General features: G+C 38.0%; 1 protein-coding gene and 1 long non-coding RNA gene across 4 annotated transcripts in view; one reads left to right on the top strand and one right to left on the bottom strand.

The window, feature by feature from the left end:
• The window catches only part of BRAF (B-Raf proto-oncogene, serine/threonine kinase), an 82,828-nt gene that overhangs the window by 27,851 nt on the left and 29,660 nt on the right, over positions 1-25,317 (top strand). For all 3 annotated transcript variants that reach the window (XM_064420865.1, XM_064420866.1, XM_064420867.1), the window contains 5 exons: positions 13,161-13,264; positions 13,967-14,069; positions 15,363-15,511; positions 16,565-16,684; positions 24,816-24,975. In XM_064420865.1, the coding sequence (XP_064276935.1) occupies positions 13,161-13,264; positions 13,967-14,069; positions 15,363-15,511; positions 16,565-16,684; positions 24,816-24,975 (636 nt within the window). The remainder of the gene's footprint in view (positions 1-13,160; positions 13,265-13,966; positions 14,070-15,362; positions 15,512-16,564; positions 16,685-24,815; positions 24,976-25,317) is intronic.
• LOC135301385 (uncharacterized) lies at positions 4,621-6,598 on the bottom strand. Its single transcript, XR_010363149.1, has 3 exons — positions 6,441-6,598; positions 5,073-5,113; positions 4,621-4,958 (listed from the first exon to the last, which is right to left on the bottom strand). It is a non-coding gene; the product is annotated as an uncharacterized LOC135301385 (long non-coding RNA).

The raw sequence follows: 25,317 nt of genomic DNA, 5'->3' as shown, positions 1-25,317 counted from the left end.
GATCCGTTAAGAGCTGCCAACTGAAGAGCCTTGATATGTCCTTTAGAACAATACACTCCAAACTGTCGTACATGAAATTATTGATAAGCCATAGTTTAGGCTCTGTTTTGCAAGGTGGTACATAATCCAAATTTAGCAGGGGAGCAGTGTTTCCAGAGAAGGTGGGAAATGAATGGACAAGAATTGTCCATGTCAAACCAGGACATTTTACAGCAGTCAAGTCAGGTGTCAGCTATCTCTGGATTGTTACTATCTGTTGAATTCGAGTTGCTGGTAAAAAGAAGAAAACATCAACTGAGTAGTTCTGGGTGTTGGACCATGTCCTCACCCTTTCCCTACCACTTTCCTTTCATCCTTTCCCTGCCTCACTGAGTAAAAGACTTGAGGTGAGAACAACATTGGAGGGCAGTTGTTTTCACCTGACTTTTTTTTTTTTTTTTTATTGCTTAATTGTTCAAGATATTGCTGAAGATGGAAAGTAATATTTGGGTTTTGACTTAGAGAGTGGGAGTTTAATGTAGCCTGTGACCACTGTGCAGAATGTGCAGTGTAAAGCCAGGTGATTCTGTTGTCTGCCTGTTGAGGAAAGTCTAAGCACACAGGTCTGCCCACAGAGTGAAGTCTGGAGAGAAAGTCCTGGATTTTGGAGGAAGTCTGGTTTCTTCATGTGTTCTGTCCCACCCTGTCTGGCTATTTGCAGCCCTTCTCATGGGGCTCATAAGTTGGTTTTGTTTCTTTGCTGTAGAGGATCACAGCACATCGCTTCCTGCACTGTCTGTGCATTACCTATTTTGTCTCTCCTATGTGTTCTCCTGTCCTCTGACCCACATAGTGTAATTCTACTCTTATTCTTCCCCCTCATCTGCCATACTCTTGTTCTGCTTCTTTGTCTCTCCCTTTTTATCTCCTCCTCAGTCCTGGATGCTAGGATGCTGGTAGCAACTAGATGCTCTTTCTGGGTTATGGGAGGCAAACGTGGTTTAACTTGGGTGTAGTCAGGGAGAGGCTCTTGCTTCTGTCCCCAGCTTTCTAGTGAAGGATTAACACTATTTGCCTTACAGGTCCGGCTTTGCAGCTAGTTTCCAGCTTTGGTTCTTTTTATTTCAGTTTTACACACAGCTTGGATCAAGTTGTGTTACTAAGTTGAACTTTGTTTTCTTATTTTCTTTTTGTATATATACTAGTAGAGTATCTCTGGTTTAGAGTTGAGAAATGGTGCTTGTAGAAGTTCTTGAGTGTAGGGGTTATTGGCCTTGTTAGCTGAAGTTCATTTCTCTGAAACTTGAACCAGTGAACGTTTTATTGAGAAAGTCAGGAATTTCTTGTATGGCGACTCTTAATGTAATTCCTTTGTTTTCAGTATTTATTGATCTTACATGTATCTGTTGGAAACTAAGGAAATGCCAGGAGTAATCACAATCCAGAAGGAACTGCAGCAGCTTACTGAATCCTAGGGTGCATCAAGCACAGCATCACTAATTAGTTGGAAGAGTTGATTCTCCTCCTCTACTCAAGTGTGGCCCCACCTTGAGAACTGTGTGCAGTTCTGGGTGCCACAATATAAGATTCTGTGATCCACAGTGCAGTTTCAATAGCCAGCAGTCAGATGATGGGTTACTAACCTAAAAAAGCATCCAACATTTTTCAGTGAACACTGAGACTGCTTCCTTTATTCTCTCAGTGGATTGAGAAGTGTTGCACATGTTTGTGTTCCTTTATAACCTTTGGCTTTTAAAGCAGAGTGGTTGTGTCTCACTTGTGCCCATTAACAGCCATTTGCTTATGTAGCTGGGATGTTGGTTCAGGGTGCTAAGGTATACAGGTTGGCTTGTGATGGGTTGAAGCAGGAAGGAGCTTCCTTGTGAAAATATGTGGTACCTGCCATTAGAGCCTTCCCCTTGCCCTAGTTCCCATTTCATATGGCTGTTAAAGCAAGGCTCATGTGTTCTACAATTGAGGAGGTGGCTGGGAGAGATAGTGTTAAAAGTTGCAGTGTCACAGCAATCTCCTCCCCACCTCAACCTAAATTGCTTTCAATTAATATCTACTTCTGAAAGAAAATCTTGTTAATATCATAACAATAATTTCAGTCTCTATTTCTAATTCACTTCAGGAGGGGAGAAATGTTGTCAAATCCTAAGGACTCTATTTTTGTCTGGGAATGCCATGACATTTCTTAAACTGACTTAAAATGAATGGAATTGAGTAGGTAATGGAGAGCCAACCTTGTTATTTTTCTTTGATCACTCTGAAGTAGCCCCAAGTACTACAACAGCTTTCTGCTATTTGTTTAGAGCTGCTAAAAATGCAGGAAATGGGGGGGGAGTTGCTTGCATATCTTACATTTTTGACTAGCAGCTGCCTTGTTAGTTGAGAGTTCTCTACGTGTTATTGTTTGTGTAGGATCAAGCAAATACATCTGTTGGAGCTGACTCCAGTTCAAAATATAGTTTAAGGAAACTGGTGGAGTAGAAAGAAATGAGACCATGGTGTTCAGTGTAAATAATTGTGGTGCTGAGGGGAAGTTTCTTTGTGTGTCATGATAAGGCAGAGGTTGGACAAACCCTTTCCTCAGGTGTGAAGGTACTTGTTTGAAAGCCTGACAGGTCTGTGTCAGAGCCTACTGCTGCTGACCATTTGAAGTCAGCATTTTGATGCAGCTGGCTACAGGACAGGGTTCAAAAGTAACTTTTTTTTAAAGCAAAACCAAACAGTTGGCTTGGTTAGCTGGAGGGGAAGAATCAATGAATAAGTAGTGTCAGAAATAAAAAATTGTTTTCCTTTTCCTGGTCCTGGAAAGGGATGAAGAGAAGTTTCTTTCTGTGAACAACCTCCTAGAAGAAACAACAGATTGTTTTTCCTTCTCTGTACTGGGGTAATTTTATCCCCTATAATGCAGAGAGAGAAACATGTGTACTTCTTTTCTTATTGGCTTTGTTCAGCTGGCAAGTCACACATCCTTTGGAGAAGCATTCCACACAAATGTCGCTCAGACAAGTCTGCAGGTGGGTTTGTTCATTTTGTTCTAGGCCAGAGAGAAGGATGCTGAAGTCATAAAAATAGAAGATGGTGCAAGTCTACCTGAGATGAAAAACTGTTTTGTAGAACAAGTTGATGAGGCTTATCCAAGCAGTGGCAGAATTTTGGGAAATACTAGTTTCAAGCTTGTTTGGGATAGGAATCTAAACGTCTGTGGTGTGCCTAGTAACAAATCTGCTAATTAAGGGAGAGCTTCTGGAGGTGGAAGGAAAGTATAAAAACTCTGATCTCCTGCTGGTTGCCAGAAGTCTGACAAATTATGTTACATGCTAAGATTTGGTTTTGGTGGAAGGGAGGTAGTCTTGAATGGAAGTAATTGATATTTACTGGTGAGATTTCTGAGAGAATGCATGGAGCCAACAGGGAACACAGCCTTGAGCATTCTTAGCTGTGGTGCGGATTAGGATTTTTTTTTTCCAAATTGTATGGTTGAATGTGCATGCAGAGTCAAAAAAGGGACATAAGACAGTGCTTGTGCAGATGAACAGAAGTAGACATGTACCTGGTTGTTGAGACGGGACAGTAATTCAAGGAGAATGGTGATTGACAACTGATGCAGAGGTACGGGACAAATATGATAACTTCGGGTTTATGTAAGAGGAAGAGGACACTGAAAAAGTTTAAAATTAACTGAAGGAGTTTGGGCAATTAGCATAAAAATACAGGAATATGGTATTTGCATGTAGGTCAAGATTTAAGCATTTTGTGTGATTTTTTCGAGTTGTATGATTTTTGTTTTTTCCCCTAATTTTTTTCTTTGAGGGGTGGGGTAATGATTTTTGAGGACGTGGGTGAAGTATCTTTTGCACATCAATTTTAACTGGTAGGTTTGGGATAAGGAAAAATCCTCCATTTCCAATTGCAAGAACAGTTATGATTTTTGCTCTGTGAAAGCTGACAAAATAGTTAAAATTATTTAGAGATTTCTCCAATTAGATTGCTTGCTCACTGTAGACCTTAAGGCAGTAGGAAGACTTTTTAGACAGTTCTCCCATGGCCAATCAGGTGAGGCTGGTTTCCTCTCTTGGAGGAAAGCCTTCTGAAACATGTAATGGAGTAAACATTTTGTGGACATATCTGGAGTATCTCTCTGTCACAATGAAAGAGCACAAGAATAGGTCAGGCATGTATGATATTTTCCATGGGTTGTCTTCCAAATTTGAGCTATTTGTCACTCAGGAATTTTATGAGTTTAAATGTTTTCTGTTTGGAAGCCCTCTATTCAGCTTCCATTAAATGTATGCTCTGAATACTGGAAATATGTCTTGTGGTTAGAATTCCTTGGATGTGTTTATGTGGAGCATGAGTAATCATGTTCTGTGTTGGTTTTTAAATTTGCCACATGCTACTTTATTCTAAGTGAAATAGGGGCTTTTGAGAAAAGGCATTTAACATGAGGCCTGGTATAAAAACAAGTAGCTAAAACTGGTTATGACTCTGCAGAGGAACAATATTAGGATGTTTTTGGTGTTGTAGTTAAGTCCTAGTAAAAAGAATGAGAGGATTCTAGGAAAGAAGAGACTGCACCAAGAGGGCTTCTAACTCAAGTACTTTATGAACAAGATCATACAACTTGAGGAGTAGCAGCCTGAATGATTTTGATTACCCAGGAAATGCTTTCTGGGCAAGTACTTAGAGTGGGGGAAAAAAACAGACTGAAAGTTAATCAGCTCTCCTAAATGATAATATGGAGCATGGAGAGTTACAGGAAAAGTGTTTAAGTGTAAGAAGTGATGGGCATTTGAAAGGCATCAGGTCTTGTTCTTCATCTCTGTGGATTGTTGCTGCCTTCTGCACATTACTAGGTTCCAAAGGAAAGGTTCTTCTCGCTTTCTTAGTGGAGTGAGGGTGGTAAGGAATCTCCTCTGCTCTCCCCAGCTGCATTTATAAAGGATCCTCTCCCAGCTCCAATGCCATCTCTCTGTCAGCATGAGCAAGGAGTGGATTTGGTCAGTTTGAATTCTATACCTGTCTATAGTGGTCTGAATGGGGACAGTGAAGCAAGGAGAAACAAAAAACACCAGGTGATGTACCTGTTTGGGAAAGCTTGGTGGCCTCCAAACACTTCAGTTGTCTGCAGATAGGATCAAATCATTAGTGTTATCACCCATCACAAGGTCAAAAAATTTCCATGGTAGCTTCTAAACCAAAAGTAATACGTCAGGTAACAAAAAAGTTAACCTTTTTTCTATGTTAAACTATAGACTATTGTGTGGGTTTTGGTTGTTCTTTGTTTTGCTTTATTTTGAAGTTTAAGAGTAATTAGAGGTGCTTTGTGTAAAAACTCAGCATAAATCTGGGCCAGTAAAGCTTTTTCACTTGGTTTTGTGTTGGTATGCTTCATATGCTTCTCATAGTTAAACATATATTGGAAAGTTCATGGAAGTTCTCAAAATGTGAATGTGAGACTGAGTTTTTAAAAGTGACAATTTGTATGTTTAAGCGTTAAAGAAACTAAACAGGACTGAGAATGCTGTGCATGGGGACAGTTCTTAAGTGTCTCGCTCTTGTCACACCTTGGTTTATTAGTACATCTACCTTTTAATTAGGCAAGCAATCATGTGATGTTCTCTGCAGTCATGAAGACTAGAAGAATAAGCTATTTTTATTCTATGTAAATTCTTAGCATAAATTAATTCATCATGCATGCACAACTGGGATCCTTCAAATCTTCTGTTTTTAAATCTGGTACTTGATTCATTTATTTTAAGTTCAGATTTGCATCTTGCTTGCTGTAGTTTATGCTGTGAGTTTGTGCCTCAAGCTTTCTGAGTAGTAAGCACTGGATTTCTGTAGGCATTTGAGCTGCCCTACCAGTTTCACCTGTCAAGTATAAGGAAAATTCAGAGAAGGGGTGTTCAGGCAGCTGAATAAACCAGTTTCTTGCTTTTAATTGCACACCTGGTTTGACATGATTAGGCTTTTCTAATCAAAAATGCAATTAAAACCTCCCATGTTGTATCAAACGTGCAGGAGAAATTGAGTTTATTTTTAGCCTGTGTCAATGGTTGGTTGCTGAATATATCCGAATACTTTGGAATTTTATGAATGTTATTAACAGTCTGGTGATGTAAAATAAATGGTAGTTTACTTTCAAGTAAACGTCCCTTGATACTACTGTATCACTAGGAAAATTTATTCTGTCACTTATTAAACGGTCTTTTCTCTTTCCTTGAGAGTTTTTTTGTTCTTCCAATTCTCTTCTCCCCTCCCACTGAAGAGGGAGTGAGCAACCAGCTGGGTGGTGCTTAGCTGCCTGCCAGAGATAATTCAACACAAACTACCCTCAAATGCTACATAAATTCAAAGGCATATGTGTTGAAAAGAGAATAATTTAATCTATTACAGTTTTATTGACACGCTGTCTTAGATTGCAAAGTGAAACAATATTGAAAACTTGCCATTAGAAAACTGATGACTTGTCATCTGGAATGCCATGTGCAACATTGATTGTTGGTTTTTACTCAAGTAAGGAGTGTTTAGTGATTCCTTATGAGATGGAAAGTATGGCTGTAGAAAGTAGTGAATGCTAGGAAAAAAAATACTGTTTGGAGCATGCTTCCTTTACCTCATAATGTGCTAGGCAGGCACTCAGTGAAATGGAATGCAAGTCACAAACCTGAAAATGATCATAATAAATGTTTTAATTCCATGTCTATTAAGTCATACTTAAATTTGTGCTTGTGTTGTTTAAGCAAACTAGCCAATGGGAGTTTTAATATTTCTAGAGAATGTGTATACTACCTGAAGATGGAAGTATCCATTTGGTTTTAGGATCAGTTGCAAGCTTAGAGAAGGATGTGAATCAGTTGTAAGCTTAGAGAAGGATGTGAAGTTTAGCCCTTCTACTGTAGTTTCTTGCCCCCATGCTGCTTTAAAGCACTTGGAGTGTGATCAGCTGAGACAGGACTCTACAAAAGTAAACTCTATTACAAAGATTTGTTTAAACTGTTTTGTACCTTAAATTTCTAATGCATGTGGGTTTTGGTTTGGAGAACAGCCAGCTGACTTTTTTGTCTTTTGAACAGAAACCACAAGGTCCTGGGGTTTCATGCCCATATAGTGGCTACAGATATTTTTCTAGATGAGCATTTCTCACAAGTCTGAAGCCATATTTTCCAAACTTTATTTTACTAGTAGGTCATTGTCAGCCTTCACAGTTTCTGCCACCTAACGAAATTTTGAGGATGATCTGCTCTCTACTGTCCCCTTTAAAATGACCAATGCTCTTCTGAACACAGTTTGAAACTGTCTCTCAAAAGTTTGAAAAATTATCTGTGGAGGCCATTCATTAGGCACAATAGGTTTCATCCAGTGTGGTTGAGTGATGTTGTATTCTTGAGAAAATATTTCCTGCACTGACATAAATCAATCTGTAGTGTTCTACATTTAATTGCATTGGAAGTGCCAGTGGATGCTAGTAACCCATGTCTTTGCAAGTTAAATGGAATGCATTTGATTGAAAGGTAACAGCTTTGTAAAATGGGTAAATTCTGTTCAATTTCCCTTGGAAACAAGATTTAATGCAATGAAACTACCTCTCATTTGTCTCACTAATATGCTTCATTAAGAATGTATTTTCTTGCTGCTTTCTCCTGGAAGCTCGACAGAGCTTCATGTCCTGATATCCAGAACAGCTGTTTCTGAAAGCTGTGTTCTTTTCTGGAGGATGTGATGTTCAGTGCCATCTTATGTCCTTTTTGCCACAAATGAGGGTAATTTCATCTGTTAGTGCTGTAAAAAGTAGCTGACTGATTTGGTGAAATATTTGTCCTCCATAAATAAGATGAGAAATTAAATGTGGATCTAATGTTTGGATTTTTCCAGAAAACCTTCCATGTTAGAAGGCCAAACTAATTATCTGGAAAAAGTGTAGTTTAGCCTGATTTTCTTCCAACACATTGAATTCTGTGAACACATGGCTGAAATTTTTTAGTCCTGGATATCAGGTATGGGGAGGAAAAAAGTATGATCTTTTAGGTATGTAAGATACCTGAAAGATTATACTTCAAAGTGATATTTCAAATCCATTCTACTTGGCATATTTCCACTATTGTACCCAGTAGTCTGCTTGATTGTTTGGAATTGCTCTGAAGCTCTAAGCTATGTTACACATGCCTTACATACTGTACATATGTTACACTTTGCCAAAATGAGCTGAATGACAGTGTTAGGCTGAGGGAAAAATAAAGCCAGCTAACTAGTTTTGAGATGTATAATACCAGATATTCAGGGCTGACTAGCCTTTCTACTTCCAGAGAATACCTTTGCATTGCTTTTTTGGGAGTGATTCTCAGTCTATTTATTGCTCTAAAACATTGGAAACTAGAGTGGTGTAAGGAAGCATTTTTAGCTTACTGAGACTCTGCCAGTTTCTAGTCTGATGCTAGAAAAGTGATGTAAGAGTTATTTAGGGACGTAGCCCTGAATTTCTTACTGAATTGGGAATGACCTGATTTACAGAAATAAATGATTTATTATGCATTGCTTAAATACTTGTGGCTGCAGTACTAAATATATATCAATAATGTTGTTGCAAATACTTACTGTCCCCAGAAATAGTTAAGGTGAATAAAAGAAATGAGGATATTAAGGGCTATAGTTCTGTTTAATCTGTCTAGGTAGTAACAACTGCTTTGAGAATTTCTGCAATCTGGAATAATTTTCAATTTTTTTTCCTTGGGGCTTAACATTTGCAAACTTAAGTATGTGTTTTGGTGTTGCCCTGAATTGCTACTTACCCAGTTTAGGATGCTCAAGTAAATTATCTTCTCTGGTATATTATTAATCTACACACTGAAGACATCTTGCAGTCTGTGTTAGTGGCTTCTGTACTGTTTCTTAGTGCTACATGGCCCACACTTTCATATTCTTCACTTTTGAAAGTTGCTTGCTGAATCAGCTTACTAATTGCTATAAAAACCTAAGCCTTTTCTGATCTACAAATCTTATGTTTATAAGTAACCTTAACAAAGAAAGCCCTTAACAATCACAATTTAGAAGTACATCCCCTAGCTCAGTAACATGAGTTTCTAGGTGGTAACCATTGTGATACATTTGGATTCCCTTAGTTATAAAACAAAGGGATCAAGAGTTAATGGATCAGTGCAAACAAAGTGGATTTTAAATAATATCAAACATTCTATGTTTCAATAAAATGCCAACTTTGTTCAGTGTATTGGGTTGCAGGCATAAGAGTTCTGTGTATTTTGGAGTAGATGAGAAATTTTCTCCTGGGGAACTGATTTTGTTAAAAAATGCTGATGTGATTCAGTTAAAATGCTCTGTGGGAATCTTGGCAGAACTCTTGATGGAATTGATAAACCCTCCTTGGTGCCTTCCTGCCGTGCTGGAGCTGCTGGATCCTGGCAGGCACTTGGGGGCCGAACCGTGTGGGGCTCCTGCCCTCTGCTCCCCTCCCAGCCTGGGGGGGGCACACACCCTCCCTCTGCCTGGGGCTGAGAAAGAAGCTGTTCCAAAACTCCTGCTTTGGAGTCAGCAGGAGTCTGTTAGTCAGGAAAAAAGAACTGGTTTGGGGTTTTGTTTTTCTAAAGACTGAGTTGGTTTGCAAATCGCTTTGTTGGAACCAGCTTTTTGTTTAACTTTGCCATAATTTGGAGGTGAAAAGCTGGGGACAAAAAGAGGTTTTAGAGGGAATGCTTTGCAGGGTAAGATTTCTGCTTTACAGCAGGTGCTAGTAGGGACTGAAGGAGGGGGCTGAAGGGCTACATGCACAGATGGTGATAGACCATGCTGTACCCGTCTGGGAAAATGATTAATCAATACTACAGGGACTTATTCTAGCACCTAAGTTCTTTTAATTTGGCCTTATGTTTCTCTGCTCGGGAGTTCTGTAAGAGAATGTTCTAAATGTGATGCTGATTCAGGATCATGATGGTTTTTGAAAGTAATAAAAGCAATTCTTTGGATTTTAGCTAGATCGTGATGCAAATGGCAGTGAAGAGAACAAATGTTCTACCCATGTTTCTAATTGAAAGTTGCATAAATATGGCTTGGATTTTAACGAAGGGAACTTGGGATAATAATACTGAGGAATAGCAAATGATTAGTGAGCAGGATGTTTAATGCACATTTTTCGTAGTCCTATTGCAGTTTTGTTGCTGTAGGCAACCTTCATTCTGACACTTCCCAGATTTTGCGTTTATATTTCCAACTTTATTGATCTCTTAAAAGGAATCCTGTAACTTCATAAATCTTGTTGTTGACAAAAATTAAAAGGAAAAAAATTACACCGGTGTAATTAATTAATTAATAGCATTGGAACTTTGAGGTTTCTGATTTCAGGTTCCAACCATTTCCTTGCTTCATGAGTTACTGTAGTATGTTGTCATCATTTATGGAGGATCAGTGCTGGAGGAAGAAAATGTTTTCCAAAGACCGCAAGACTGTTTATCTCTTCTTTAATGTTAGTAATCTTCCTACTGCTTGACTTTTCCTCCTTGTCCTGTTCCATTCCCTCACACATGTCAAGATTTTACTAACCTGGTTTCTTTTAATACTCAACCCAGTTGGAGTCTTCTGCCTAAGCTAGAACCTCCTCCTACTCTGTGCTGGGTTCTATTGCTGCTCTTAGGCATCTCCTTCCCCCTGATAGTCCTTGTCCAAAACAAGCCACCTGTTCTCCCAATCACAGCTTAAAAGCTTCCTATTCAGGATGTACTTGGCAAACAGTTCTCCCTGCAAGGTGGTTCATCATGTCATTTTTTCCTGCCCTCAGCCTCAGCTCTTTAGTCTGTCCTCCCTCTGTCTTGCTTGTTTGATTCCCACCAACCTGTTGATCACAACTCCCTCTCCCACTATGCACATGCTTTCCCTGCATGTTCAGTTCTTGAAGTTTGTCCTGACCCTCTTTTCCCATTTCTTCTTCATGCCCTACCTCTTTCCTGTTCTTTTCATTCCCCTTTATGTCTCCATCTTCTGCCTGCCACCTTTGCAGTATTTCAGTTTCTTCTGCCACTGTGGATATCAGTGGCGAAGTGACTGAGGTTGCTGGGAAGGTAGTCCTGAATTGTCTGTGGGGACTCAACCTCGATCCAGCAGTAGCTATACTTGTAGGAAAAATAGCCTTGAGCCAAAAAACACTTGCTTCATCCATCAAAATGGCTTGTGAGCAGATCTAATGTGTGGGGGAGGTTGGAGCACACCTGAAATGCTCAGAGACTTCAGTCTGATTCTTAAAAATATTTTACTCTCTATTTATTTTACTCTCTCTATTTGTAAATATTTATGTTAGAGGCACGGAGAAGGACACTGAGAGGACAGACAGGTTCTTTTAGGGGTCTTTAGCAGAATGATGGTAGCATTAAATCATAGGGACAATTAAAGAGTTATTTTCTTAGCAAGATATTATGATTAGCATAGCACAGAATGTATTATTTGAATGGCAGTGAGTTCTACAAGCAGAATCAATGTTGTGTAATTTATAAGTAACATAATACAGAATTTATAATACACCTTCACTTATAATTTCTAATCACCTTTGCAGGTCAAGACAAATCTTTAATAGATATTTTGCTGTATCAATACAACAGTCATAATTTAGACTCAACATTTGTATAAAATAATTTGAGTCACACCCTCCATCCTTGGAGAAAGGAGTTCCTTTCTAAGGAGTTACTTAGAGTAATAAAAAGATGTATTAAAAAATAATACAATGTGTAAACCAAAGTCACCTAAGGCTGAATGTCAAGACTGTAGTGTGCTATAGGATGGTTTCTTCAAGGAATTCATAAAAATAATCTTTTTTTAAATGCTTGTGTTGACCAGACGAAATGCACAAATATCCTCGAAAGAGGCCCTCTCATGTTAATGGGAGGAAAATGATGAAGCAAAATATTCCTTTGTGTCTTCTGAAAGTGCATATGTTTGAGTCCCAGAAATGCTGTTTAGTGTAACCTCAAGTAGTGTTCACAAAGCTACTTGAAACAGGCTGCTACTTTGCACTATCATGCTTAAGTAGGACATAGAGCCCCTAAATACCCATGGAAATTTAAATGCAGGGAACAAAAACTAGGCTCATATCCAAAGCCAGCTGAAGCTGATTAAAAGACTGCTTTTGGCTACTGAGTGCTCTGGCTTAAGCCACTTGCAAGCTAGATTTGAGTTTCAGGTGTTCAGACAGACTTGTCAGGTTTGTTAATTTTGTAGGTTTTTCTTCTGATTTGTGTTCAAGGTACTGTCTGTGATTATAGGTGATATCCCAATGTGTACAGTGCCTGAAGGCTTACATATTTTCACTACTGAGTTCTAAAAATAGTTAGTGCATAATATTCAATACCTTAACTACACTTAATCACCAGATCATGTATTCTTTTTTATGCTTGACACTATATGCTGTTAAAGCACAGGTATACCTAGAGATGATCTACTTACTCATATAAGATATGCCTACAATTAGAAGAGAAGTGAGGAAAATACATAGTATGGAGTTCTTGATTTGGCTAGTTTTAATGTGCTCCTCCATTCTTCCTATCCTGTTAGTTATCCAAACTTTTCAAGCCAGGAAACAGAAGAAAGCAATATATTTTCATATAAGATGTATCTGTAGAGTTACAGCTATAGGTTAAAGTGAGGGGTGATGGTCTGCCTGAGTCAGATGACTGTTTTGTTTCACTTGTTTGCATGCTTATCTTCTGTTTTAGAAATAGAAAATAAAATATTTACATTTTATAGTAATGTTTTTTTGAGTGCAGTCCAAGTTAGTTCCTTCACTTAATTTCACTTGGCATGTTTCCCCACTTATGTTCAGGCCAGCCTGTGAAGTTAAAGCTGTATGTAGTTACTAGCTATCTGTGTGCTGTTCTTCCAATTTCTTCCAGTTGAGAAAGTTGGAAATTCACTTTTGGAGTTCAGTGAAGATTCTGTTCTGAATGTTAATAGATGTGTAGAGCTTGCTGACTCTTCTAGCTGAGCGTTTTTTCTCATAGACTATTCAGCAATAAAATTTTTCTCAGTACGAAAGAGGTTTTGGATGACTCTGACCTACAGTTCTGTAAAGCAACCTAAAAAGTGGGTTTTAGCACTTGAGGGTCAAAATGCTTGCATCCATTTTGGGGGATAAATTGGAAGTTGTTTTAACTAATTTTGTATTTGACCTCTAGGTTCCAGCAAGATGTGGAGTGACAGTCCGAGACAGCCTAAAAAAAGCGCTGATGATGAGAGGTCTTATTCCAGAATGCTGTGCTGTTTACAGAATACAAGATGGGTATGGTTTCTGTGGGATGCTTTTTTGCTCTTAGAATCAATTATTGGAGCTACCCAGGATGGCCAGTTCTATCCTGAGGTTGTTTACAAAGTTCAGAATTTTATGGTACTTTGCGCTAAGCAATTTGCACATTGCAGACATGTTGAAAAGAATGTCTAACTCCTAGGAAAAGGCTCAGGCATAATATTCAGTAATATGAAATTATGGTAAACCACTCATTTAATTAAACTCATGCTAACCAAACAAGTATTAAATAGGCTGTGTTAACTTCTTGGTTTTATTTCATTTGGCTATAATGCATTCTTAACGAAAGACAGAGTTCCCTTGGGAGGAAAAAAAAGAGTTTTCAGCCCTAAAAATTTGTATATTCATGTGCACAATTAGCTATCTCTGTGGAACTCTTACACAACAGGTACTTTCACAAACACTTTATTTGATCAAAAAGCCATCTGCCATGTAGGAAACAAGGAACTGGCCACTACTGGAGCTGATAGAAAAAGTGCATTTCCTTCCTGCAGTTTGCCAGGGAAGGTGTGCTTTGTGTATTATGTACTGAGCCTAGGGTCATGTTCTAAAGTTTCCTGCAATTAGACTGGGTAGCAACCCCCCACAGTGTAACTTTTTTGCTGATCTCACAACTTTGGCAGGAGACATGTAAGGGCTTGTGTGCTGATGCTAATGACAGGCTTATTTGCACTTTAGAGAGAAGAAGCCAATTGGCTGGGACACAGACATTTCCTGGCTCACAGGAGAGGAGTTGCATGTGGAAGTTTTGGAGAATGTGCCACTCACAACACACAATTTCGTATGTACTGGGTTTTGTGAGATGCTGAGTGGGGTTACATCAACTTCATACTTTCAAATTCAAATTACCAACTTGGAATATTTTGCATCTGTGGGATGTGGTAGGAGTTGCAAAAGAAGTTTTTAATCACAGTAGCTTAAGTGAATTAGATAGAATTGTATTTGAAATAAGTGATGCTAGAGTATTTGATCACCCTTAAAACTTTCACGTTTTGTTGGAATACACCCTCTAAAAATCTATAAATGTAAGTGGTTTATATCAGTACTGCATTGCAGAGCTGTAATAATCTACTATTTTTGTATTGCTGTATCTATAAAATGTATTCTGGGCCTCCCTGCTGGCTCTGCAGCAGCAATTAACTAATGAACTAACTATTCCCAGAGCAGTGCTGACATCATCAATGATGCAGTGCACAAATATGTTTTGACCTGATAAGGCACCAAGTAAATGGAAGCTGCTAAACAGAATCTGTCTAAATGCTTCCAGCTACATACAAAATCCTGGAAATAATGTGTGTCACATTGGGAAGAAAGACCTTCTATTTCAGCTTGAAACATAGCAAAATTCTATGTGCAAGCTGTTTCAACCTATTTAGCTCAAACTGGCTGTTTGGGTTATGGCTAGTTAGGTGAACTCTAGTAGGCTTACGTTTTTTATATCCCACTGAAATTCTGATTATTGCATGTAATAATAGAACTAAGAATGTCTTTTTACTCTAGGTATTGCTGAATTTGAAAATTAAATAAATAAATTCCCCCCTGTAATCTGGGGAGACTGCATGCTCATCCTTCTGTGATTTTGAATGTTTCTGAGTTTCAGTAGTCAAAATTACAACTCTATCTGTAACCATACATTGAAGCCCTATATATATGTATGCCTGTGTATTTCCAGTCCTGTGAGTATTATATGGAAATATTCTTTGGCTTCTGGAAAAGTTAAAATATGAAATATTTCAGCAGCTTTTGGTTTTATAGGTTGTATCCAAAAATATTCTCAATGTTTGTGTCTAGCATGATAATAGTAAAGTTTTGCTTCAGGTTTTTTGCTCTCGTTCTTACTGCTAGTGAAGTGAACCATTAATTCCAAGAAACAGTTGAAAGAATGTTGTAGTGCATGAAAGCTGTTTCAAAAAGGAGATGATGATCTTTCGTGTAAATCTGTTTGATACATAAAACTGTAGCTCCAGCATCACAAGAGAGCCTTTTAAGTACGCTTGAGGGAGGGAAAAGCAAATAGCCTATATTGGGCTTACAGAAGGACTCCAGGTAATTGTGACTATTTTTTCCAATGTAGGTACGCAAAACGTTCTTCACGTTGGCGTTCTGCGATTTCTGTCGGAAGCTGCTTTTCCAGGGGTTCCGCTGCCAGACTTGTGGCTACAAATTTCACCAGCGCTGTAGCACAGAAGTGCCACTGATGTGTGTTAATTATGACCAACTTGAGTAAGTAATCACAATTGATTTTCAAGTTGAGCCTTGTAACAAGTGTACAGCTGTCAGTGATTTCTTGTGTTAAATCTGTAATTCAGGAAGTCAGAAGAGGTGGCTGAAAAAAAAATAGGAGTTAGCTGTTCTTGTGAGACTGCTTAATTCACACTCTTTCTGTGCTAGCTCAGACAACCAGTTCATATTTCTTTGCTGGTCTATGAAGTGCTTTTTTTTGAAGTATGAATAGGGTTGCTGAGCACTGTATCGGACAGACAACTCATTGTTCACAGTTGTTGTTATTAATCAAAACTGGTTCTTTATTGTGGGATGGCTAGGGCCTTGTTTAAAATTTAGCTGTGGGTTTATTCTCTTCAACCTGAAAAAATGTTAAGAGACAGTAGTTGATTATAGTGAAATTGCTGTTGGTTTTACAATAATTGAAAATAAATCTGCTAGCAAGATTAATGCCTAGGTAAGAACCATAAAAGAGAATGATCCAAGCAGTCCAGTGTTCTTGGATTGAGTTACTGAACTATTTGTTCAAACAAGTCTTTGATGTAGATTTAGGATCTGGTGTAAACTGGGTCTGTTCTATTTGATTAGTTTCAGCAGAGGCTATTAAGTCTTTTAAATAGATTTTTGTATAAGAAATAATTTAAAATGCTATTTTTCTCACGAAGAATTAATTTAATTTTAGTTTATTTTGGTATTTGTAACTGTTTCCATTGGCATCTCTGGAGTTTGTGCTCAGGGTGTAAGTTTATGTACTGATAGATATAAGTTGTGCATTCTTGAAGAACCAGATGTTTACAATTCCATCTAAAATATTAGAAAATTAATTTCCACAGAGTTTGTATTTAAGGCATGATCTTTTGATCATCTGTGAAGTAAATAATACTTTTAACATATCTTGCAGATTTAATGTGTGTGATCTTTATTTTTAAATTTAGAATTTAATCAATGAGGTTTTGGTGTTTGGGATCTTTTTTGTAGTTTTTGAGTATTATATTGTGAAACTTCTGGGTTTTGCACAAGTTAGGTTGTTTTTGTTCTGTTCTTGCCTCACAGTTTGCTGTTTGTCTCCAAGTTCTTTGAACATCACCCCATACCACCGGAGGAGGCCTCCTTAGGAGAGACCACCCCAGCATCTGGATCATACCCCTCAGTGCCCCCCTCAGATTCTGTTGGGTATGAACTTATTCCTGCTGTTTAATAATATAACTTTTCAGTACTGTGCTAAGAAAAACTCGAAGTAATGCTTTGCAGCTCTGCATTGTAGTAATCTGGCTTCTCGTGCAAATATGCCCACCTATGCTTAACTTCAAAGAAGTGAATGTTTTCATTCACACAAATTCTATAAGTTAGTAATGAGCCTAGGTTAAATGTGTGTGTAACTGTCTGTAGAATTGAGGTATTACCTGTTTCTTACTGATTTCTTCTACATATTAACTTAGACCTGGTCTAAACTGGAAAGATTTTATACTTAAAATTAATGTAAACCAAAATTATATCCTCACAAATTCTTTTAGTTGGTTATTAAATTATAATTTATATGCTTTGAAGTGACGTATGTTAGTTAGAGAATAAACCGCATTACTATAAGGCTGATATGAACAGGTGCCAGTTCCAGGTTCATAATACTGTTTTAGTAGCTTTTCCACATACACTGCTTTAGTATCCTCCAGACCAGCTGTCCTCTTCCTGTTCATGTTGGGATATACCAATAGCAACTGTTGCTGCAGCTCCAGGTTTTGTAAAAGTAGACCTCTAAAACTCCCCATTTCCAACAGAGATTCTGGACCCTTTCTCCATGAAGAGATAAGAGCCCATATTTATGTTATGTTCCCAGTAGCAAAGAGATCAGTGACACCATCCACCATTAGGTAGTTTGAACAAATGTCCAGGGAAGAGTAATTCAGGGATGTATGTCACGCTCAAGAAATTTGGTGCATATTTATTATGAACACCAAATACAGAAGCCTTCAGGAAACCATTCCCAGGACACATGTGCTGTGTGGAGTTGAGCTGAATGTGGCAGAGAGGCTCTCTTGGATGAGTGAGAACTGTGCCTAAACCAAAGTAGAAACACACTGGAAGCTGCACAGGCACCTCTGGACTCTTTAACTGGAAGATAAATTTTCTGGACAGCCAAAAATGTTTTATGGAAGACCAAATAAAATGCCTCGCAGGAAAACAGATTGCCAGTCCTCTGCAGGAAGGAACCTCATTTGGTAAGTACGGAAATTATGTTGTTACTTGTTCTATTTTGTGCAGATTCAAGTGAATTCAAAAGTACGTCTTCAAGGTAGTGAATGTTGCCTTTAGATCCTGTGGATATTAGTACAGCAGGTTGTGGGCAAGGCTGCCTGTCAAGTATTTGTCATGCTACAGCCGAAATTGTAACTGAGCTGGAGCTGTTAATTCATGAAGCAACTTCTTCATACCAATTGTGTTAAACACTAGTGGATGTCAAAGACACTATATAGCCCTAATCTCAACATTCTAAATTGTTCTACTTTTCAATTGCCTTTGCATCACATAGGTCTATTCTTACCAGGTTGTGAGGTTACAGTAGTATGGATAATCTTGATACATACACTACTTCAAGCAGTCTTAGTTTTGCCAAGTGAAAACAGAAGGAAAAAATTTGAGACAAAAGCTGGTGAATGCCTTGAGATCTTTAACTTCACATACATAAAAATGTTAACATTTAAATACATTTGCTAGTTGCTGTTTAGGAGCTCTTCTCAAGTGTTGCATCTATAAATATATGTAATTGCAGAAGATGTAAGAGGTTTCTAGCTTTCTCCTTTCTGCTTTTTTTGCTTTGTTGTCCACTTTATTGATAAACAAAACAAAGGCATACATCATGCCTGCAAAATTCTGTTCATTTTGGAAATGGTATATAATTATCAGCTGGTGTTCATACATAATATGCATGTTAGTCATACAGTGTTCCCCTAGCATCTGTGTGTGTAGCATTTCCTTTCCAGAAGTAGCTCAGATGTTACTGGATGAGCATATAGATCTGTTCGCAACCTTTTTCCAGTTATCTTTCATGCCTTTCTTTAATCATACTTTTCTGCTTTTTAAGAACATAATTTTGAAAATATTAATCTAGCTGACTTTAAAAAGCTGGCCTTTTCTATAAAAACATGTACTCATCTGTGGTTTTATTAAAGAGGACTGTTACAAATTAGGACACCAGCTCAACTGGAATGAAAAAGAAAGGCTGATATATGAGCTTATCTTGTCTGGAAGGAGAATATGGATTGATATTTGAGAGCTGAGCAATGGGATGGAAAATATGAGGAACTAGTGCTTTATTAACACTTCCTAAATTAATAATTATTCTTTTAATTTCTCTGTTCTAGCATCTTGCATGGAACAGCTCACTGAGAAAGGGATGTTATTAATCGTTTGGTAAACCTGAGGAAAGAGAAGGCAAACATCCTTCTTCATCTCTAGCCTTGTGAAAGGATCGCAGCAGCAGGCCAAGTGCCCAAAAGAAGGAAGTTTGTGTTGTAAGACAAGTTCAAGAGTGAAAATGTGCAATTGGAGCAGATGGAAAAGTTTGGAAGAGAAAGGGACACAAATACCTTTGGACATGATGCAAAAGCTGCTAGACATGTTGGAGAACTGTTTCACTGCGCTCATGTACAACATCCTAAAGCAATCCAGGCCTGGAGCCTTTCATTCTTCCAACTGTGAGCCATAGGCTGTCCCCCCAAGGTGTGGGAGCACATATGGTCCTATTTCACATTTCTGAACCCCTTATAAAATTGTGTCCAGCAATTAGGTTTTGTGTCCTATTTTAGTTCTTTCCATTTGCATTATCCTGTTGTGCCAGAACAACCATTTTAGTTACAATTGCAGTTAAATCGAAAGAAAAATTAAGGTCTCCCTGCTAAGAGCCATTTGTAATAAAATTGAAGTAAGGAAACTGTATATCAGACATTTTATTTGTTTTGTTCATTGCACTGTCATGAAATTTCTTCTCCATCTTGGCTCTTAAAATATGAGTACAGAATTCCTGTGAACCCGGTTCCCTCAATCTCAGATACATGAAAAAGAGAATTAAGCAATTTTGCAACATCTTGGCTCTTTGAAAAACAGCATTTCCCAATATGCTTCACCTTCTAAGCTGGAGGAAGAAAAAGGGAATGTCTGGTGCACTGTTCTTGGAAGCTTGCCAGTCCTTGCCTTTGAGCAGGCTCCAGCTTGTGATTAAACACCTCTGCTTTCCTTTCTGTTTCCAACTGTTCACTGATCATTCTGCTATCTTGAATGTCTAGAAAAGCTTCTGAAAAGCCAAGGAAGCAAAGATACAGTCTTAAAATATTACATTTTATGCTACAATGCTATTTAGGTCCTGTGGTATGTAAGTGAGCAAAAGCTTTGTGTTTTAATTCATAAAACAGTGAACTTGCCCCCTTAAAGTTCTGGCACCAGGCCTTTTCCAGGTTTCTCCATGAATAGGTTCCCAATGTTCCTACAATATACAAGTTGAGTTGATATGCATTCTTGCTTTGCAGAGAAGGTTTGGTATCAGAATCAGAAAACTCTCAGTCCATACAACAAGTGAGGGAAACCTCTTGCTCTCCAAAACTTTATTTGCAAAAACCTGCCTAGTGAACTGGACCTGGTTTGGAGGACTAACAGTGACAGACAGTGTGGTTCTCTTGATAACGCCTGGTATGTGAAGCTATGGGGAATTTTAGGCTCATCAGCTTTGATTTGGGCCCAAAGGCCATTATAAATGAGTGCACACCATTGTGATACTCCTGGCAGTTGTTTTTCACCTACAAGCCAACATGGATGAAAACAAGTTGTCATGGTATAAAAAACTGAACTAATTTGTGTGGGATAATGACTTACAGGTCTGTTCCATGATGCTTCTAGACTGACTTCAGAGGGTGCTGCAAGAAGGATATTTGGCTTGTAGTTACAAACTGGTACTGTTGTCCTTTTCTCCAAATTGGCAATTTGATTTGGGATTGAGTATATCTGGGCTGCAGGGATAGGGAAAGTGGTATCTCAGCTATAGTAGCAAGCAGGTAAACTTAAATTGTGGAGGCCAAACAGGTTCTGATTTAATTATTGTAGTACTCCATAGACATTGCCAGAAAACCAAACTTTTTAATTTCTGTGTCCCAGATCCTTCACACTCCTAAGAAACTGCTTGGAAGTGCAAGTGTACTGTTTTCTTCATTAAGGGCAGTAACAACAACCAAATCCAGTCTGGTGTTAACACTCTGCTGTAAACAAAAACAATCCAAAAAAGCCTTGATATGCATTTTAGCTTAGGTTTGATATGGGTATGAGTGTGCTGCCTTACGGATGTGCAGCACTGAGCCCAGTGGCTAAACTGAGATGGATTTGTTCAGGGTGTGAGGAGGAGAAAGAAAATCTCAGTCTAGGAGAGATGCTGTCATTTTAAGGAGGAATGGTTGGACACCTTATAATTGAAGCTGGGTGAATGTGAATTTTCAAGCATTTGCTCAAGTACAGCAAAATAAAAATACAAACAAAAATTTGGAGCCCAAATAGACTTATCATAAGAAAAATTTCAAGAAAAATCTTTCCTGTGTAGACCAGCTCTTAAACACTTATGAAACATCTCCTTAGTGAGTAAAGGACATTAAGGAAAATCTGTATTAAAATTTTCTTTTGCATTTGTAAATTGAACTTATTTAAATCATTGCAAGTTCTCAAATCCAATAGACATACTGTATATGGTTTTATAAAATTGTTTCTTTATATATAGCAAAACATGTGCAGACACTTTTCTGAGTTACCGTACTCTTTCTTGTGGACCCGATTTTGTGGGATAGTAAATCTGTGAACACATGGGCACTTGCTATGCTTGGTAAAATGGTATAAGTTATTCTTGTTTCCTGATAAAACATCTTTCTGTTTTGCCTGACATAAAGGGAGGGAACAATGTATTCCTAATCCCAAAATATGGGTTATAACATATTAGATTGAGATTTGACAGTATCAGCTTGTTGCCTCAGAAGCTGAGACTCATTTGTTGAAAGGATGCCCATATCTCGGAGGCTGGGAGAAAGTGATTATCTGCTTATTTGTAGAAGGTCTCCTTTTGCAAGGTGGCTGTAAACTGTTCACAAAGGCCACAGGAGCAACAGAAACTCAGATCCTGATATTCAAACTGCATGTTCCTTTAAGCCTCAGCCAGTTATTTTTTTCAGGGTGGGGGTTGGTTTTCTGTTTAAATTTTTGTGTGTGTTTGGTTTGTTTGGAGTTTTTTTGTTTGTTTGTTTTTTGGGGCTTTTTTTTGTTGTTTTTTTGCAGTGTGTTTTGTCAGCACTATTCTTCCATAGCCTAAGAACTAGTTTTGGAACTGGCCTGGAATAGACCATGTCACCCTTTTCCAAATGATGATATCTGGACCTTTTAGCTGCAGTATCACTTCTACTCTTCTCAAGTAATTTCATTGTAGGAATACTGTAGGAACAGCCTTTTGGTAGCTCAGAGGATCACTGTGTTCTTTGCGGTGATGTGATTTTGATAGAACAAGATCCAGCTTTTGCCACACACAGGGAGAAGCTGATGGTAATATTTTTCTGAGCTTGTGATCTCAGTAGGCTGTCTTAACTAGCAAACCCTTTGTCTCTTTTACTTCACTAGTTATCTTTTTCAAGAAAAAATTCCATTTAGCAGAAATAACCTACATTTTTTCAAAGTGTCTCAAGGACACCCATTAATAAAATCATGATGGAGCACGTGGCTAACTGCTTATAAGGTTCCCATCTCTGGATTCTTTGTTGTCTAAAGCCCAGAGATCCTCCAAGTAATAGTTTAGAGACAAAAAAAAAATTCTTTATCAGCCTATTTTTCTAAAGATCTGGACTTTCCCTAGTAAGAACTGAATGAGTAGAAAAAGCTGTTCAAGTTGTTTTCAAACATGGTATGATGTAGCACACTATCTGTGTTATCAACATGATGGACATGATGACCTGTGACCAGAAATACAGAAGCAGCAGATGACCATTTATCACTCAAAGGAGGATGTAATTGAAACAATATTGCCTCAATCTGGTTTTCTCTCCCTTGGCTTACTCATGATCACAGAATATCTGACTGCTTCTGGCTTTGTCATGTGGCAGAGCTCAGATGGCTTGTCACAGTCAGTCCTGGTGCAATGTTCTGGTGGGTGTTGTGATATATTTCCCTTAATTTCCTTATTACTTGAGAACTCTCAGGAAGTTTAAGCAGGAGTTAGCTATCCCAGCAGTGACAGTGGTGGCCTTTTAGACAACTTTTGGACTTTTCTTCTGGTACTATTTTTTGTTTAGCGTTTGACACACTTGGCTTAAGATGAAAATGGAGTGCCTTTGAATGTCAGTCAAATCCTGCATTAGGATCTGTGCAGTGTCCCATCTCCTGATGTGTGTTCTAGTCACATGATTTACTTACAAACACATTCAGGAGTTCAAAACTTCCTCATCTGCAATACTTTACCTGTAGGTACTTGCATAGCAGTGAATGAAAACTTCAGCATATGTGTACATAAAAAACATATGTGTACATAAAAAAAGTACAACAACTGCATTTAAAAAAATAGTTCTGAAATTATGAACAACTACTGAAATGCTGGGTTTTTCAAGGCCCTTTCTCAGAGATTTGACTATTGGTAGTTTTAATTCATTGCTTCCCAGTATCTTCCCAGTATTTGTATCCTGTCATGTGACAGTAGGTAGCTGCTTTTTTTTTTTTTTTTTTCAAGTTATGCAGGGTTAAACCCCCTGCCTCTTCTCTCCTGCCCCACTTCCCCAACACATTCTGGTATTTCACTGGAAGACCTACTGGACTGTTACTTGAATTAATTCATGAGTGCTTTGTTTTGCCATTTTCAATTGTGAGATTGTTGGCCAGGAAGGAAAAGATGACAGGTACTTAGGATACAAATAGCACTGATTTCTGGGATCAGTGCCAAACTGGATAAATTTTTCAATGAAAGGTAGGATAGTAGGCTATAAAACAGACCTCTTTCTGAAAAAATGCCAAGATGTCCTGTTGAAAATGTTTGTTTCCCCAAAGGTTTTTGAAGAGGCCAAGGAGCATTGCTTACAAGAGGTGGCATCAGGACCTATGGCTGCTATATGCTACTGTAGATTTTGTTTCTGAGGCTTCTCCCTGTGGACGTTGCCTTTGTGGGCTTGATAATTAATCCATGAGTCATTGAACAGCTGGAGGACTCCACTCCTTTATATAACTTAGAAAAAGTTATAACTTAGAAAAAGAAACCAACTCTTAAAAACCTTGTTGTCAGATACCATGTATGTTTTACCATAAAGTTTTCTTTGACAGAGGTGGCAAATGTTTTCATTAGCCTTTTGCCTTACATCCATTAGATTGAATCATTAGGCTTAGCAGTGACTGACCTTGACTAGGGTAAGAGATAATGGCCAGTTTATTGCACTTTAACAAAATTAATGGATAACCAAAGAAGTTACTTTCTGCCTTTTTACAAACAAAAAACCCAAGTATTTAGTTGTTTTGTCTTTTGAATATCCAACTCATTATGACATAATTAAAGGCTTTATCTACCTTTATGACTGACAGTATTTGCATTTCTTCAGGAAGCTTGTTTGTGTATTCTGAAGACTTACCTTTTCAGTCAAACTTATTGCATTGTGGCGCTGTAAATAACACTTGAAATGTGCTATTCAAATTGTTTCTTAAAGGCTGAGGTTAAAGGGTGATGTGTTTATTTTTAGTATCAATGATACATTGGCCATGTTGTTTTTAGTATCAATAATACATAATTATTAATCAATTAGGTTGAATGACCAGATGTAATTTTTACTTTTTCTTTGGTGAAAAATAATCCCATCCGTACATTTTGTTTTATGACATTTTCTGACTGTAACATTAATATGAGATGTTAAGCATTTTTAGTTCTCAGTTGGTTACTATTAAAATGAGTGTATTGCATTGACTCAGAGGTGAGGAAACTGCAGAGTATCTTGCTATCTGCAATGCATGTTGGGCAGCAGGACTTTTTCAGATCAGAATTTATTATTACTAGTTTGGCATTGTAGGGTAGAGTTTTCATTGTTTTAACTCGGAACACTTCACAGCCATGTGATCAGGTAGTTGATGCAACAGAGTTGTTGGAATTGATCATAAGGGAGTAGAGACTGTTCATTATTAATTGTTTTTATTCAGGGCTTTAGATCAGTTTTTTTTGTTATGTATTATTATAGTTGAAAAGGACTTACCACACCCACTATGCAGTGTTTGAAGCCATTTGTAGACCTAAATCCTCTTTTTCCTTGACTTTGTTTCTCAGACCACCAATTCTCCCTAGTCCTTCTCCTTCAAAATCCATTCCAATCCCACAGCCCCTCCGACCAGCAGATGAAGACCATCGGAATCAATTTGGGCAACGCGACCGATCCTCTTCAGCTCCCAACGTTCACATCAATACAATCGAGCCAGTCAATATTGATGTGAGTATTACTGACCATTAGATCAGGAATAGTAGATGTGATGTGTTCCTTGTGAATGCCAATGTGTTGAGTTCATTGTGTACACAATGTACACTATGTTTCTAAGATAATATTCAGTGATCTGCCAGAATCTTCAAAGATCATTCATTTTTCTTTTTTTTTTTAATAGATTCTTTTTGCCATTGAAAGCTGTAGGAATATAATCCATTCTCTGAAATCAGAACTGCCTTTTGACAGTTCTGTCCTTTTAATTTTTCAAAGAAACATTCTGCTCCAAAAAACTGCCTTTTTTTCTGCCTTCAGTTGCACAGCTTATGCTGTTAGCTGCAGCCAGTAACCACT

The sequence above is a fragment of the Passer domesticus genome, chromosome 5, assembly GCF_036417665.1.
Source record: "Passer domesticus isolate bPasDom1 chromosome 5, bPasDom1.hap1, whole genome shotgun sequence".
Lineage (NCBI taxonomy): Eukaryota > Metazoa > Chordata > Aves > Passeriformes > Passeridae > Passer > Passer domesticus.
The sequence above is the reverse complement of the archived record's forward strand: the minus strand, read 5'-3'. Positions and strand labels throughout refer to the sequence as shown.